The following is an 18,123-nucleotide window of genomic DNA, read 5'->3' as shown; positions in this document are numbered from 1 at the left end:
CTTTATCAGACTTGGTGAAGGGGAAAGGGAAGGTAGCAGGTGAGGATGTTTTGTTCTTGTTTGATTCTGGTGCCACACATTCTTTTATATCTGGTGATTGCATGAGGAGATTGGGTTTGTCGGTATCTACATTGCATGTTGATTTGTCTGTGTCTACTCCGACTTTAGTTTCTATGATGACGTCGAAGATGTGTGTGAGATGCCCGATAGAGGTGTTTGGTAGGAGGTTTTGAGTAAACCTGATTGTGTTGCCCATTGTGGATATCGACATAATCTTAGGGATGGATTGGTTATCTGCCCATCACATCCTTATAGATTGTGCTCGGAGAGAGTTGATATTTCCTCAGTTGAAGGATGAGGTGTTGGTGTCAGCGGGTTAGGCTGAGCAGTTGATGAGGGATGAAGTTGAGTGCTTCATGTTGTTTGCTGCTTTGATATTGGGACATAGAAGGCTATTACTAAGATTGAGATTATTAGTAAGTTTCCTGAGGTGTTCCCAGATGATGTGTCAGGATTCCCACCTATGCGTGATGTTGAGTTTAGCATTAATCTGGTACCATGTGTAGGACCGGTATCAATGACTCCTTATAGGATAGCTCCAGCTGAGTTGGTAGAGCTGAAGAAATAGATTGAGGAATTGTTGGAGAAATAGATGGTGAGACCCAGTGTTTCTCCTTGGGGTGCTCCGGTACTGTTAGTAAAGAAGAAGGATGGTGGGGCCGTTTGTGTGTTGATTATCGGCAACTGAATAAGTTGACGATAAAGAATAAGTATCGCTTCCAAGGATCAGTTGAGGGGAGCTTCTGTGTTTTCGAAGATTGATTTGAGATCCGAATACCATCAAATTAGGGTGAAGGAGAGTGACATACCAAAGACTGCTTTCAGGACTAGGCATGGTCACTATTAGTATGTAGTGATGCTTTTCGGTGTCACTAATGTTCTGGAAGTGTTCATGGATTACATGAACAGGATTTTCAGGTCATTCTTGGACAAGTTTGTGGTGGTCTTCATTGATGATATATTGGTGTATTCTAGATCTTTGGAAGATCACTGTGAGGATTTGAGGTTGGTTTTGGAGGTGTTGAGGGAGAGGCAGTTGTATGCCAAGTTGTCCAAGTGTGAGTTTTGGTTGTCCGAGGTGAGGTTTTTGGGGCATGTGATATCGACAGAGGGGATTGTAGTGGATCCAACCAAGGTGGAGGCTGTGATTCAGTGGGAGTGTCCGAGGACTGCTACGGAGATTAGGAGTTTTGTTGGGTTAGAAGGTTAATATCATAGATTCATAGAGGGTTTCTCTCGAATAGTAATGCCTTTGACTCAATTGACTCAGAAGGATCAACCTTTCATTTGGACGGACGCTTGTGAGCTGAGTTTTCAGGAGTTGAAGAGACGGTTGACTACTTCTCCAGTTTTGGTGTTACTTGACACTGGTAAGCATTTTGATGTGTTCTATGATGCCTCTCACCCGGGGTTGGGTTATGTGTTGATGCAGGGAGGGAGAGTAGTGGCATATGCTTCGAGGCAACTTAAGACCCATGAGAACAACTATCCCACTCATGATTTGGAGCTTGCAGTTGTGGTGTTTGCCTCGAAGTCATGGAGGCACTATCATAAAAGTTTGAAATATCTGTTTGATTAGAAGGAGTTGAATATGAGGCAAAGGAGGTGGATGGAATTCCTAAAGGACTTCGATTTCCAGTTGATGTATAATCCTGGGAAGGCGAATGTGGTAGCAAATGCATTGAGTAGGAAATTCATTCACATGTTGGCTATGATGATTAGGGAGTTAGAGTTGATTGAGCAGTTTCGAGATTTGAGACTAGAGGTGGAGGTTGTTTAAGATCACATTAGTTGTGGTATGATCACTATAACTAATGAGTTCTTGAAACAGGTGGGAACTAAACAGTTACAAGACCCATAGTTGTTGAAGATTTTGGGATTGTTTGGTACTGAGAGGGCAGCTGGTTTCGAGCTTGGTACTGATGGGATTCTGAGGTTTAGAGGTCAGATTTGTCTACCTCATGATTCATAGTTGAGGAGAGCTGTTATGGAGTAGGGGCACATGAGTCACCTTAGCATACATCCCGGTATGACTAAGATGTATCAGGACATCAAGAAAAGTTTTTGGTGGCCTGGTATGAAGAGGGGGATAGCAAAGTTTGTGGTAGCTTGTCTAACTTGTCAAAAAGCGAAGATTGAGCATCAAAGGCCCGGAGGGGTTTTGCAGTTGATGGAGATTCTCAAGTGGAAGTGGGATAGTGTCATTATGGACTTTGTGGTTGGGTTGCCTAGATCAGCTAGGAATAGTGACGTTATCTGGGTGATTGTTGAAAGGTTGACGAAGTGTGTGCACTTTCTTCCTGTCAACAAGAGGTGGTCCTTGGAGAGGCTTGCACAGTTGTATATCAGAGAGATAGTATGGTTGCATGGAGTGCCTTCTAGTATTATGTCTGACAAAGATCCAAGGTTTACTTCTAGGTTTTGGCAAACTCTCCATCAGGCGTTGGGGATGAGGTTGAGGTTAAGCTCTGCTTATCATCCACAGACAGATGGTCAATCAGAGAAGACAATTCAGTCACTTGAGGATCTCTTGAGAGCTTGTGTGTTGGATCATCTAGGTAGCTGGGAAGAGGTGTTACCACTAGTGAAGTTTACCTACAATAACATTTATCATTCTAGTATTGGCATGGCGCCTTTTGAGGCTTTGTATGGCAGGAGATGTAGGACTCCATTATGTTGGTTTCAGAAGGGTGAGTCAGTAGTGGTTGGTGCAGAGTTAGTTCTTCATACTACTGAGATGGTGAGACAGATACAAGAGAGGTTGAGAGTTACCCAGAGCCGACAGAAGTCCTATGCTGATAAGAGGAGGAGACCTCTAGAGTTTGAGGAAGGAGAACACGTGTTTCTCAAGGTGACACCCACTATTAGAGTGGGAAGGGAAGTAAGGGCCAGGAAGCTCACACCAAGATTCATTGGTCCTTACCAGATCCTTCGTCGTGTAGGTCATGTGACTTATCAATTGGCGTTACCTCCGGTTCTTTCCAACCTACATGACGTGTTTCACGTTTTACAGTTGAAGAAGTACATCAGAGACCCGAGTCACGTTGTGGAGATGGATGAGGTGCAAGTTAGAGAGAACTTGATCTATGCGAAGAGACTAGTAGTTGTGGTTGATCGCAAGTTGAAGGAGCTTAGGGGCAAATCCATCAGCTTGGTGAAAGTCCTTTGGGATACAGCTACTGGTGAGTCGACTTGGGAGGTGGAGAGTCAGTTCAAGGAACGATATCCATCTCTGTTTTTAGGTAAGCCTATTTTCGGGGACAAAAATTCTTGTTTGTTGAGGGGTATTGTAACGTAGACAGTAGATTGAAACGGGCCGTTCCAAACTACTAAAACAAGGGTGATTTAGTAGCCTAGAATGGGCCATTCCAAACTACTAAATAGGCTTATAAACCCTAGTTGAGAACGGGTCGTTCCAAACATAACCATTATGGGTTAAAATGCAACCCCAGAACGGGTTATTCTAGTTTGAGAATGGGTCATTCTAGATGTAAATTTTACACATGACGTTTGAGTTCAGAATGGGTCGTTCCGGATTTGAAACGGGCTGTTCTGGCCTTTCTTGAACTTCTATAAATAGGCCATAAGGTGTAGATGGGGAGAAGAGAAATAAGGAAACTTAGAGAGAGGTTTTAGAGAGAAGGACTCTGGGTTTGTGAGCTCTTTTCTCTCCCAAATTTCTCTGTATGATTCTTCTTCTCCTCTAGATCACTAATGTCTTCTGTCTTTTTTTGAAATTCAGACTAGAAAGCTTGCTTTGGGTGGATTGAAGTTTCCGGGTTGAGCTTCGAGAGGGAATTTTTCTTTTTCTCAGTTCTTGGCTATTCTAAGCCAATTTTCAAGTAAGGGAAGCTAGGATGTTTGTTGTTTTGTTGCATGTGAGTTTAGAAACTCAACTGGTTCATGAATGTTGGGAATCCATAGTTGGATTGGAGAAATTGTTCATTTTGGGGTTTTGGAGAAAATTGAAGTTTTGATGATTTTGATGCATCGAATGAGTGCATGTTGATTTTGAACTAGTTTTTATGGAGCCTGTGCATTATGTTTTTGTGTTTGCATGTGGCTGGATTTGTTGTTTGGATGAGTTTTTGAACTCTCCAACTAGGATTAGGCCGGGCGTAGGTTGAGCGTGTCGAGCATGGAAGAGCTTAGGGCTCTCAGGTTGGATGTTAGGCCAAGCGTGATTTGGTTGCGCTGGGCGTGAGTGGGTTTGATGTTTTTGGATTAAAATTGATGCTTAAGCATGTTTAAAGTTGAAGTTTTAGATCATGTATGTATGATATGATGTATGGTGAGGTGTGATTCATAGGTATGCTTGGTAATGATATATATGAATGTTTAAATATGATATGGCATGAGTATATGTTCATATGAGTATGATTATTGATCATGATGGTGGGTAGACCATGTATGATGTATGATGCATTATTGCATGTGATGTCTTATGGCATGAGTATGATTATTGATCATGATGGTGGGTAAACCATGTATGATGTGTGATGCATTGTTGCATGTGATGCCTTATGGCATGAGTCTAGCCTAGGACTTGAGGAGAGAGAAAATATTTTCGAACTAGAAGAGCTCACATAGAGTTTCTTGAGAGTGGTGATTGGATAGGTCACTGATATATGAGAGTGGTGCTCAGGTAGGCCACTAGGTTGGGTGAGTCTCCTCTAAGTCCTTAGCTAATGTTGGAGCGGAGTGTGAGGTCGAGGGTTATTCCCTTAACCAAGTACTGGGGAAGGTGCGTGGATCCTTGCGGATAATCAGTGGGCGAACTCCACAGGTGAATTGGTAATTGCATGCCAAGGTCGTGGTAAGCCTAATACTCAGCTGTGCTATACCTGACGGTGGATCCGGACTTCCAATTGTGTAAGTGATATCATCCGAGTAAACCCGAGGGAGGATTTATATCCTGTTTAACTGTGACTGAGCAGGCGCATTTGGCGTGAAAACGGTTGGGGTGATTTCAGTAGGATTGGAATATCACTTACACTGCTCTACTGTTAGGGAGATCTCCTAGGTGTATGCGTGACGACGCATTAGATGATTGATTTGCATTGATATCTATCATGAGTTGCATGTATTGCATGATTGTTAATATGATGAAGTGTTTGGTGTTTGACTACATGATTGTTGTGTTGCATTTTATGCATAAGTAGTATTAGATAGAGTGTATGGTGTGACTCTATGAACATGATTGATAGTTGGATGATTGTGTAGTATAGATTATTGTTTTATACTTGTATGATTGATTTCTTTTTGAACTCTAGCTTACCCTTCTGTTTTCATGTGATGGAATTGCGATGATCATACTTGGTATGGGAGCAAGTCAAGGCTAGCTTGAAGTTGAGGTGATTCGCTGCGAGTTGGGGAGTTTTGTCCTAGTGTCAGAGCTACCTTTTTAGGTAGCTGTTGGTTGTGCTTGACCGGCACTAAGGTGATATTATTTTGGATGACTGTACATATATGATGTTATATTTTTTTGGCACATAGAACTTAGTTATTTTATTCTTACATATATATGTTGGTATGTATGAGTTGTCCAATGTTAATATTTCTCTTAGTTCATTAGTAGTAGTTCGATTCCACTAAGTGTAGAGACCATGGCGGGTCGTTACAAGTATGAGATTATATAGTTGAGAATGACTTAAAATTCCATAACACATGTCAGAACTACCATTTAACTATTATGTTTTATATTAAGGTTCTTAGTTTCATTATTTTCATAATTCTTTGACATAGTAATATTGCAAATATTAAGAATTTATCTTAGTAATGGTTTAAGAAACTTATTTAGAGACTTTTTACTATATATTTAATTAAGTAGTGACTTAAGCTTTGTTGGATCAAAAAAAAAAAAAAAAAAGTTTACACCTATAATTGGATTGAATTGCTAATTTTAGTTATTGCTTTATAAATTCTATGTCATGGGGTTAAATATTGGAAACATCTTTGTATTCAAATTAATTAATTAAGGCAACATATAGTTATCATCTTATGTGCATTGGACTTTTTTTTTGTTTTTTTTTTTCTTTTTTCCCCCTTTGTAATTTGAGTTATCATCTATTTGGAGTTGCTAACTCTATTTTTGCAATGTGCATTAATCTAGTTGCATGATTCTCCTAAATATTATACTGCATGTGAACATGTATGTGACACCTATAAATCATTATCAGTATAATTAATGAATATGGTGATATTTTTTGTGTAGATTACCATGATTATATGGATAAAAAAGGAGCTTAATAATGAATAAATAAGGTGAAGGCATTTAAGTCCACATGAGAAATGTAAAAAGTAGACTTTAAATGACCACTCTTTCTGTCTTTTATTCCTATAAAATCAAAGAATAATCATTGGCATGAGAGAGCTAGATTGGAGAATTTTGAATTTTATTCTTTTTAGTTTTGATGCAGGATCCGATAATGTTTATACATCAGAAAAATTAATGGTTTCTTTTTGTGTTTGCATGTATACACTACCCTATGTTAAATATAGGCTATGACTTGAGAAAAACTTTAGTTTGCGCAAAAAGATGTAGAGAAGCCAATGACAGAAAGTTGACAAAGGCTATTGTGTGACAATGTAAATGTTATTAGATCAATGCAATAATTCCTAAGAGGTGAGAAAAGACTTTTAGCTGTTCTCCCTCTTAATATTTGTATTTTCTTCCCTTTCCTCCTATGATGGAAATTTTCAAGATCAATAAGAATGATAAATCCAATTATTCAGTCAAACGTTTAAAGAAGCGTGTTTGCTAATAAAAAAATCGTGTTCTCTTTATTCCTTGTTAATTCGGAGTGTAGTGTATTTTTTTTTTTGATGAGTAGGAAAAATAAAATTAAAGAGAAACAAAAAAAAAATTATTGCCTTATATGGATGATCTCTTAAACATCAGATAAATAAATATTGAACAAAGCTACAAGGCAAGAGTTATCAATCTGGTAGTATATATAATAAATAAAAAAAGGACAATGAATCTTTTTTTAATTTGTCTACATGTTTAGAGGTCATTGAAATTGCTATTAGTACTGCTTTTAAAAGGACTTAATTTTTCCTAGCCCTTAAAAGGGATTTTACTAGCATTCATTATAATGGTTGCTAAAACTTTTACCAACTCTTAAAATACTGATCTTAATTTAATTGCTGGTAAACATTATAGTGACTATTTATATTGTCACTAAAAGGTAAAATAATTGTTATTAAATATGACTTTTGGTGTAGCACCTAAAGCAACATAAGTTCAAAGTACACGAATGTCTAATCCTTTAATTTAGAGATTTTTCTCTAAGACATATATCGTTACCATGAACCACATTGTTTTGCTTCAACAAGGGCAGTTAGAAGCCTGTGCTTGGTTCACCTTCCAAAGTTTTTGCGATAGTTAATAATTTGGTTAAAATGCATGTAGTAGTTTGAGGGTTCCTATCGTCGCTATCAAGCTCAATGACCAAATTAACAATTGGTAGACTTTTGTCTCCAAAGGCCTAGTCTCAAGGAATTAGCAACCAAATTTGTATTTGTCGCTAGGCAAATATTATTAATTGTTATAGCATTGATTACTTCCTCTCATGTCTTCATGAGTCTAATTTTGTCACGACAAAAAATTGGTCACAACTTTGATTGCCATAAAATTTTATTTTAAAAATATTCTTTATTTCAATTGGATGCCTCATTTAGTCAACATTTTCGTTCCTAAATAGAAAAATAATTTTAATTCTTTTCCGTAGTCGTATCAGTAGTCACTAATTCAGTTGAAAAATAGACTATTGGAATATTGCGACTAAGTATTTGGATCGCTATTTTTATTTCAACATTCTACTTTTGTCTTTTTTCTTTTTTAGTCATTTTAATCTTTTTTCTATAGAGGAATAACGGGGAAAGAAACTGGAAAGGACAATATAGACCTCGTCCTTTCTTCAAGCAACATTCTTGGTTGTGAAAACGTCAACAACACAACCTAATTTCGTATATCGTTTAATTGGTCTACATATTATGTCAAACTAAAATTTGAAACAAACAATATCGAATGTGAACTGTGAAGTAGTGCTGGTAAAGTGCAAATGCAGCGAAAAGCATTCTCTAACTAACGTTTCAAATTAATTTGTGACATAAATTACATACATAAATGTAGATGTACTACCACTAAATGCAATACCTCAAGTTGGGAAACTGAAGGAAGTAATAGCAAAGTTCACATTTAATTTTCAGCTTGATACATGTTAATTTCATTAAAAAGTGAAATCCATCATATTGATATATTTTCTTAATATAATTTCTCTTTAAACTAATTATACTTTTTATTAATAAAAGTTATACGAAATCGGTATCATAAAAACGTATACAACGTACAACGAGTCACTAATATGGTCTTCGTTCTATTCTAATGTGTATGAAGAGTACATGTTAAAAAGAAAGAAAAAAAAAAAGAATAAATAAAACATGTTCATTATAAAAATATCATTCAATATTTTTTAAAGTAAGTTGAAACATCTCATATTCCTTCAAAAATAAATATTAGAAACATTTCATATAATACATTTGATTAATGCTTCTTAACATGTGTGTTTCTGAATACACATCAAAAAACCTGTCACTAATATAATACAAAGATAAATTTGACAAACCTAATCTTTACATTGGCTGTTCTAAGTTATGAGTGTTTAATTTTGTTTATATATATAGAAAAAATAACAGTTTTCAAACTATGGATGACAAAATTAATAATGAAATTAGTTGTAATCACTGTATAATTTATTAAACATGTATATTTAGTAATCAAAAATTTTCAAAAACTATGGATATGAATACAAAAAAAAAAAAAAATCTACTATGGATATGAATACAAAAATAATCTATTATGGATAGATATCTTTTTTTTTTCAAATTTTTTTTCTCCATATAGAATCCAAAGAAATCATTAATTGAAAATAATAGTCTAAAATATAATCTAAGTTTGTATTTGTCATGATCTGAATTTGACACTCTTATGATCATTAAAATCTTACTTTAATAGACATATTTATTTAGAAAAATTTCTTTACATCAAAAGTAAAATTCTTCTTATGAATTTTTACTAGTCCTTAATTTAATAAGTAAAATTCTAAGTTAAATTGTATATTATTGAAATTTAACTAATCACTAATTAAGTAAATAATAATATGTCTGATCTTAAGATCTCAAACATGTCATTAATTCCATAGTTAATAGTCATGGAGTTATTATCTCTTATCTACCATTCTTGAAAAATAAAATCAAAGATTTTAATTTCTAAGATTGGAATAAGTTTAATTTTCATTTAAACTTTTTATTTAAAAAAAACATATTAATCAACTCAAATTCAAAAGTGGGTGATAAATTTGAGTCTTATCTTTGGAAAATATATTTCAACATCATGAGCTTCTAAATGCATCATGCTCTACCTACTACTTACAACTTAGCTAGAGATGAAAAGTATCTTCAATCTCACCAACCGGTTTCAAGAAGCTTCATAAGGGAGGAAGTGTGGCAGTGAGAAACAAAGAAAGTGAATTAAATGGCAAAGGCACATCAAATAGTGGAAGGGAGCACTTGGGGAATCAGAAACATTTTTCAATCTCTTGTGGCGATCTTAACCACTACTCTAGTTGTCACTGCCATTTATCTAACACAGGAAGGAGAAGAATGGTCTCATGAAGGGAACAAGTTACGTTCACTATCAAAATGTGATTTGTTTTCTGGTAAGTGGATTTATGATAATGAATCATATCCACTCTATAAGGAGAAGCAGTGCACGTACATGTCTGATCAATTGGCTTGTGAGAAGTTTGGAAGGAAGGACCTGAGCTACCAGAACTGGAGGTGGAAGCCCCACCAATGTGACTTGCCCAGGTTTCTCTCTCTACCTTGTCACATTTTTTAAGGATGTGTTTGGAAGTGGGATCTTGAGGAGAAGGAAAGGGATGACACTTTATTTTAAATTATGAGAATTATATAATGTTTAGAAGAAAAATTAAAATATTAAGTCTATTTGATTAAACTTAAAAAGAAAAAGTGTTTGTAAATAAGCATTTTAAAAACAAAAACAATTCTTTAAGAAGTAGTAGAAGTTTTTTTTTTTTTAAATTGCTTATTTAAAAAAATTGATAAGCACATCAAAAAATAAAAAGAACTTATTTTATTTTTTAAAAAAATACTTTTATAAGAAAATTTTTTAAAACAAACAGACCCATTAAGTTTATGCTAATCTATCAATTTATTTCTTTGATTTTTTAAAAAATTAAAAAACATTTATTTAAATGAACAGTTTGTCCATTCTTTATTTTTCCTTTCAAAACCTAACTTCCAAATGCTCCCTTAACAATTTTTGCTAACAATTATCATAAGGGTACCTGGTTAGAAAATTAATAAAGAAAAATTATATTAGAAATCACAGTAGAAATATATTAATAATATTTTTATAAAAAATTTAAATTTTTGATGTTTTAACCAATATGTGATTTTGTTAGCAATTTTTCTTTTTGTTAATACTACTAATAACACACTCTAAAACATAATCTCTTACCGACTAAAATTTGTTGAAAAAAAAATTGAGTCTTTGTTACTATATATAATACTGAATCTCTTATTCATAATTTTGTAACCAAAATGGGTTACAAATAATGGGTTGAAGAGTGTGTTGTGTAGCACCTCTCTTTATTTTTAATACCTCATTCTTTGTGCTATATGTATGATATGCTTCAATATTAAGTTTAGGTATGTGTTTGAGCTTTTGTGGAATGTGGCTCCTTCTTTGTTAATAAGGTTCAATGCCACAGCGTTGCTTGAAAGGCTAAGGAACAAGAGGATGGTGTTTGTGGGGGATTCACTCAACAGAGGCCAATGGGTTTCAATGGTTTGCCTTGTCGAATCTTCTGTGCCCCCAACTCTCAAATCCATGCGCACTATTGCAAATGGCTCACTCAACATTTTCAAGGCCGAAGTAAGTCTATTTATAGGAGTAGAAAAAGTAACCTTATTAAGTTCAAAACTATTCCATGTTCCTCTATTTCAAAACTATTTTTATTTAGTTATATCAAGTTATTACTATACATTATGACACAAAAAATAAAAAGGTTTATTTTGAGTCCTGAAGTCCGCCCTGATTCTATAAGTACCTTTGTATAAGTGTTTTTTGAGCTTTAAAACTTGTTGGAGTATGTGGAGTCATGCATGCCCTAATCTTGTTAGTAATTGTAAGAGTTTTTTAAGTCTTAGGTCTGCAAAACATTTTTAATACTTTGAAGCTTATTTTAATTTTATAAGTACTTTTGTAAGTGTTTTTTGAGTCTTAAAGTTTGTCACTAACTTTGTAAGTATCTCTGTAAACGTACTTTGGACTTTAAGGCCTTTGAAGCATTTTTTGAGCCTTGAAACCTAGCTGATGATGTAAGTAGCTAATAATATATACATGCATGAAGCTAACTGGTTGCTGAATTGACACGTTAAATGAAGGAATACAATGCAACCATCGAGTTCTATTGGGCCCCATTGTTGGTAGAATCGAACTCGGATGATCCTGTGAACCATAGAGTAGCAGAACGGACTGTGAGAGTCCAAGCCATTGAGAAGCATGCTAGGTACTGGACTGATGCAGACATTTTGGTGTTCAACACTTTCCTTTGGTGGAGAAGGCGCGCAATGAATGTTTTGTAAGTACAACATCACTTTATTTCATCAACTTGCCTTTCAACAACTCCTATTACAACCACCATGTACATGTGATTGTGTTGTCAGATGTTTTCACCATAAATGATTCTCTCCTACCACCACTTTGGTTTGTAGAACAATTCTATTTAAAAATAACAAACTTAGTATAAGAGCTAGCTAGGCCTAGGTATATATGTTTCATTTTCTTGTCACCTTTTTTGTTTTAAAAACTGATTTTAAACCAATTCTCTCCAATACTCAACAATCAATTTTTCATCCAAAATTAGCAAGATATATATATCTTAAGTAAGAAGATATAACAGATTAGTCTTGATATTCTTGTGTTTTGGTGAATGTTTTGTGAGCAGGTGGGGTTCATTTGGAGACCCAAATGGGGTATTGAAAAAGGTAGGAATGGTGAGAGTGTATGAAATGGCCTTGAGGACATGGTCAGATTGGTTGGAAGTTCATATTAATCGTAACAACACCAACTTGTTCTTCGTTTCTATGTCACCAACCCACCAAAAGTAAGTGCCACAATTCCACGTTTCACATCATTATAATTAGACTTACCACCAATTAACCTTCAAAATATTAATTAATTATTATACTGCCATTTGTGTTTATTATTTATATTATTTTAAGATATAGAATTACATAGAGCGAGTGTAAATAAATTTATGTACAAAAAATAAGTTCTTTAAAAAAAAAATACGTACAGAACTAATTTGTAACTTGTAAGTGGTGTTTCCGAACCGTATGTGGGATAATTCTACACGATTCGCTGAATTAGGCCAAAAATTTTTTATTATTAGCTGAATATACAACTAAAAAAATTAAACAGGCTAAAGACTAAGCCTCAAAAATTATTTCAAAGCCCAAAAAAAATCACAATTGGCCCAATTGAACTTGAGGGAGATGTTCAAGAATAAAAATATCACACCAATTACAAAAACAAATAAAGAAAATATCTCTTTTTAATTTCTATTTATGCTCAGACATTTTTATCCTTCGAAATCTCCTTTTGAGGTTATGGGTTAAAGGATAAAATGAAAAAAAAAATTGTATACTCTAAGAATGTTATGAATGCAACTACGCACTTTCTTTCGATTCAAAATAATGTTTTAGGTAACTATAAACAAAACATGTCACATTTTTCTCCTTTTTTCTTCTTTTTTAAGGTTTTCAAATCTCAATTATATTTTAATTAAAATTTATAATAAATAAATATTTTTATCTTATAATTTATAATTAAAATTTATAATAAATAATTTATATTGTGATCTAAACTTATTTTTAACTATGGACATTTTTAAGAAAAAAATTTGATCTAATTTATAAATAAAAATGATATATTAAAATAAAATAAAAGGTTAAAAATATATCTAAAAACACTCTTGTTAAAAAATATTCGTTGAAAAATAATTCTTAAAATGAGTCTCATTCAAAAAGAATTATTACAATATATATATATAGAGAGAGGGAGAGAGATTATAAGTTAGATATACATTTGAATTGTTTTTATTTTGATAGATATAAACTTTTGTTCGATGTCTTTATTACACTTCCCTTGAGTTACTTATTTTCTTAGGTTTGACCATTTTTTTCAAGTCTCGGAGGGCTCACATCTATTTCATTTTATTTATTTACTTTTCAGTTGTTCGGACTTGTATTATTTTTTTTCTTTTAAAAAAATCACATATCGTGGTTATTTTATATTTTACCATATTAGCATTTAAGAGTGGCTCCAATAGAGAGAGTGTACTAATTTGTATATTAAGTTAGAGTTTTCATATTATCCAAAATGCCTAGACTATTTGGACTCAAGCACTCTAACTTGTATACATTTGAGTTGTTTTCATTTTGCACTTGGACTTTTATCCTCCAAAAACTCATACATAGATGGAGCTGAATTTTATGACTAAAATGAATTAATATGCTAGTCAGATAGCATTATAAAAATTATTTTTTGAATTAACTTGTTTTGCACTTTAAATAATTTATAAATTTGGTGAAAAATAAGCGATTTTTTTTTCTTTGTGTGTTCTAATCATGTGACTGAAACTCGTGGAATTTATAACATTGTCACTCGTTTCCTATGTCATTGTTCTTTTAAGTTAAATTAATCATACAATTTGTATTAGGTGTCTGTTTCTTTTTGGTGCTTATGCCTAAATACTTTAGATTTTAGTTTTTAAACGGATAATTTTCTTTTTAGGCTCTGTTAATTTTCTAATAATTTAAAACCGTTAGTCCGCTAGAAAAAAAAAAAGAATATATATATATATATATATATATATATATATATATATATATATATATATATATATATTAAATGGAAAAAAAAATGCAGGTTCAAAAGTAAAACAGCATCATTAATTACTTTTTTTAATCTTTCGTCTAATTTAATGTCCTCACTCCACTCCTTTTGGACTGGATTATAAATAAAATTAATTAATGTGTATACTAATTTAAAAAATTAGTTAATATTATTTAATCTTATTAGTCTCAATTATAAATGATTTTTTATCCTATTACTACTCATTGAATTTGGATGTGGATATTAAGAATGAAAAGGTTATTGAAAATAGAATTTTAATTAAATGAAAATGTAATTTAAAAATGACACCATTAAATGAGATAAAATAAGTTAAGATTCTTTTTATATTTTGGTCCACTATTTATGAGGTTAATTTTTCTTATATTTAAGTCCACCTTTTGTTTTATATATATATATATATATATATATATATATATATATATATATATAGTTTTTATTGTCAACTTTTGAACATGTTAAATTAATTTGATTTTCGATTATCAACTATAAAATATTGTGTGAATTATATTTATATTAAAAAAATTACTATATCATATATTGAAAAGGTGATATTAGAAGGACTTATAAATTTTTAATTAGAGGTTTTGCACATTAACATTGTGTTTGTTGCAATGGATGAGGAGGAGAGAGGAGGGAAATGGAAAAATTAGATGATAAGCGTACTCTTCATATCTATTTAGTAAAGAAGAATAGGATAAAAATGTGTGAATTATTTTGGTGGGTCCCATTTGAAAAATCAACCTCAAAATTAAGAAGATTTGTGCATAAGTGAGGATGAATATTTATTTTCCTCCTTTTAACCCTTGATTAAAAAAATCTGTTACCAAGATACTAAAGTGTAATCAACTATTCTTTGAACATAATTAATTATATCAGTGTATGTGTTCTATTACAATATTTGATATTATACATTCTCTTGATCTAAAAAGGCATATAATCAATTGTGTCATATATAATCGACTATATGCATCATGTTGCTTCTTTCATAAGAAATATCAATTATATGTAAAATATAATTCATTATATACCCTTTAAATTAAAATAAAAATGAATGAAATTAATAATAAGATGAGAGGTACAAATGTAATTGTAAAAAAAAAAAATTAAACCTTTTTTTTTATTTGAAAGAAATGGAAATAAAAATTTATGACTCTTGTGAGTCAGTTAAAAATCTAATTTAACCTTTTTTTAAAACTCTATTTAAATAAATTAAAAGATTATTTTTAAATAAATCATCAAATTTTTTTAATATTTTTTTATTTACCAAAATTACAATAATAATATTAAAATTTGAATTTATGATCACATTCAAAGTATCTTAACCTCTACCACTAGATCAATATCAACATGTGCAACATTTGAGTTAAGCTTTTAAAGCAACTAATTATTTAATGTTAAAATATTATGGTAAATTTAATAACAATAATAATAATAATTTAATTATTATATTATTTATATTTACACACGTATGTAGCTCGTTAAGCTTAAAAAGACTAGGGAGTAGTTTACTTAAACTAAATATATTTTCTTAAAAACCATTCCAACTTATTTTAGTAAATAAATTTAATTTATCCAATGTTATGAGTTAAATCTTTAATTTCTGAAAATACAGACCTAATTATTTTCATCCCTTTTTTATAAATGACCATTTCAATAACGTAATGACGAGCACATAATGTGAAAGAAAAAATGTAAGTATATAAAACGACATAAATATCTTTGAGGTTTAAATAATTTTTTAAATTTTACTTTTTAATTTCTATAATTTAAAATAGTTTATTTACATCTCTATATATATATATAAATAAATTTTATTTTTTTATTCCTTATTTTCGATTAAAAGGAAAAACTTATAAAATTATAAAAATTTAAAAGAAACAAAAATGATATGTACAAAAAAAATAAAAAATGAAATATTTTTAATTATAAGAACTAAAATGTAAAATTTATAAAATTATAGATATTTAAAAAATATTTAAACATATCTCTAATATAAATATACATATATATATATATATATACACACAAAAATAAGAGACAGATTAGCCATTTTATCTCAAAAAAAAAAAAAAATCCCTCTGGCTCCTGTCCAATTTGGATGGATTGAAAAGTCTCTAAAACGACATACTTTTGCATCATTCCTTCTCTCATGAGACCAGACCAAATAATAGAAGGAGCAAATTTTAAGTATTTTTTTCGTGATCCCTTCTTTTTTCTCGCTTTCGGTTTTTCCAAACAGAGCCTTAAGAGCAGTGATTTAAAATCCGGACCGAACCGGCCGGTTGGACCGGTTGAACCGGGAACCGGTGGTCTAGCCGGTCCGAATCTTAAGTTAGACCGGTTATGCAGTCGACCCGTTTTAAACCAGATTGAACCGGTCAATTTTTCGGTTCAACCGGTGAACCGGTGGGTCAAACCGGTTCAACCACTTTTTTTTTTTTATATAAATTTTTTAAGGGACCATAAACCACAAAAATAATAATGAAAATTGAATCTCTTAATAAAAAGCAAGGAGTCTTATTAAATATAACAATGACTACTTGTTCTAATATATTTGTTTGCAATATATACAACTTAAATAACTTTTATAGTATATTATTAATTTTAAATTATATATTTAATAATATAATATCTATGTAAATATTACATATATTATTTTGTGATATTAATTGCAAGCATATTATATATGTAAATATTATTTATATTTTTAATTTGTATTAATATACAGTTTAACATGTAATTTTTATGTATTTTTTTTACAAAATAAAAATAAAAATAATTTTAAATAAGATAGAAAAATTGAAATTTAAAATAAGATATGAATTTATTAAAATTTATAAGTATTAAATATATTTAATATGAATTTTTTTAATAAAAATAAATAAAATTTGAGTCATACGGTTCAACTAGTGACTCACTGGTTCAACCTTTGACCCACTGACCCAGTACCTTAACCGGTTCGATGACCGGTCCGGTTTTTAAAACTATGCTTAAGAGTCATTAGAATGTTATAATTACTTCTGCTTATAAAATATTTTGGCAATAGTTACACGAAGATCAAAATTATTTTCATTCAAAAATATGCTTCATATCATTTTTCAATGAAAGATATGTTGCATGTCTTTTCAGTAATTTCTCTTAGTTACACTATGATCTAATCAACGGACTAATTAGATTTGTGATATTAAAAAAAAAATGCAGGGCTCATGAATGGGGAGGAGCTAGGGGTGACAATTGTTACAAAGAAACAGATCAAATCACAGAAGAAGGGTATTGGGGGAATGGTTCAGTTCCTAGTATGATGAGAGTGGTGGAAAATGTGCTTCATGATTTGAAAGGAAGAGGTTTGAACGTTGAATTGCTTAACATCACACAGCTTTCAGAGTATAGGAAAGAAGGGCACCCATCAATCTATAGAAAGCAATGGGAGCCTCTAACTGAAGAACAGTTATCAAATCCAAAAACTTATGCTGATTGCATACATTGGTGCCTCCCTGGAGTGCCTGATGCGTGGAATGAGCTCCTTTATGCCTATATTTTCCACCGATGACTAACTTTAGACACAAGTTTAATTGGAATGTAGTACTTTGCATGCAAGCCAAGTTGTTTTTCTTTCTGCTTTGTTATCTTATTTTTTCTCTTTTTAGTGTGGTGACTGGTGAGGAGAGTTGAAGTGTAAAGAATGTTGCCTCTCCTAATCTTTGAAAAGTCATACACTCTTTTCCTTTTATTTTATTTTATTTGATTGATGTCCACATTTATCTTGGAAGGATACTTTGAAAAAAGGAGGAGAAAATATTGATGATGTTCAATTCAAATAATAAAAAAAGTAAATGTCACACTTTCTAAATTACATATTCTAATTAATAATATAATATATTTTTAAAAAGTTTGAACTCCAATTTTCTTTCCAAAATGTCTGGATCAACGGGTCTGAGGTTTAACTAGCTATTCTCGTGTCTGACATTTGACGTTCGAACTCATTTATATACGAGTATGTGCGGACTAAACCAAACAGGTACTTAGAAAAAAACTCACAAGCAGATATGTTG

The 18,123-nt window shown here is 31.8% G+C and overlaps 1 protein-coding gene across 2 annotated transcripts; it reads left to right on the top strand.

The window, feature by feature from the left end:
- Positions 1-9,534: 9,534 nt before the first annotated feature.
- Positions 9,535-17,826, top strand: LOC109789366 (protein trichome birefringence-like 34). Of its 2 annotated transcripts, none has more exons than XM_029269429.2 (5): positions 9,535-9,933; positions 10,798-11,023; positions 11,536-11,732; positions 12,099-12,257; positions 17,273-17,826. In XM_029269429.2, exons 1-5 carry the CDS (start codon positions 9,599-9,601, stop codon positions 17,619-17,621), a joined length of 1,266 nt encoding a protein of 421 aa, XP_029125262.1. In that variant the 5' UTR covers positions 9,535-9,598; the 3' UTR covers positions 17,622-17,826. The 2 variants fall into 2 exon arrangements, with proteins under 2 accessions (XP_029125262.1, XP_020203884.1); XM_020348295.3 differs by having other exon boundaries at positions 9,537-9,933; positions 10,846-11,023.
- Positions 17,827-18,123: the final 297 nt, after the last annotated feature.

The sequence above is a fragment of the Cajanus cajan genome, chromosome 3 (genome assembly GCF_000230855.2).
Source record: "Cajanus cajan strain Asha chromosome 3, NIPB_CcT2T_4, whole genome shotgun sequence".
NCBI classification, from domain to species: domain Eukaryota; kingdom Viridiplantae; phylum Streptophyta; class Magnoliopsida; order Fabales; family Fabaceae; genus Cajanus; species Cajanus cajan.
The sequence above is the reverse complement of the archived record's forward strand: the minus strand, read 5'-3'. Positions and strand labels throughout refer to the sequence as shown.

Bases quoted from the DNA above. Each gene is read 5' to 3' on its own strand.
- LOC109789366 (XM_029269429.2), top strand. From the start codon at position 9,599: ATGGCAAAGGCACATCAAATAGTGGAAGGGAGCACTTGGGGAATCAGA. The intron at 9,934-10,797 runs GTTTCTCTCTCT...TATTAAGTTTAG, and splicing joins CACCAATGTGACTTGCCCAG to GTATGTGTTTGAGCTTTTGT. The intron at 11,024-11,535 runs GTAAGTCTATTT...CGTTAAATGAAG, and splicing joins TCAACATTTTCAAGGCCGAA to GAATACAATGCAACCATCGA.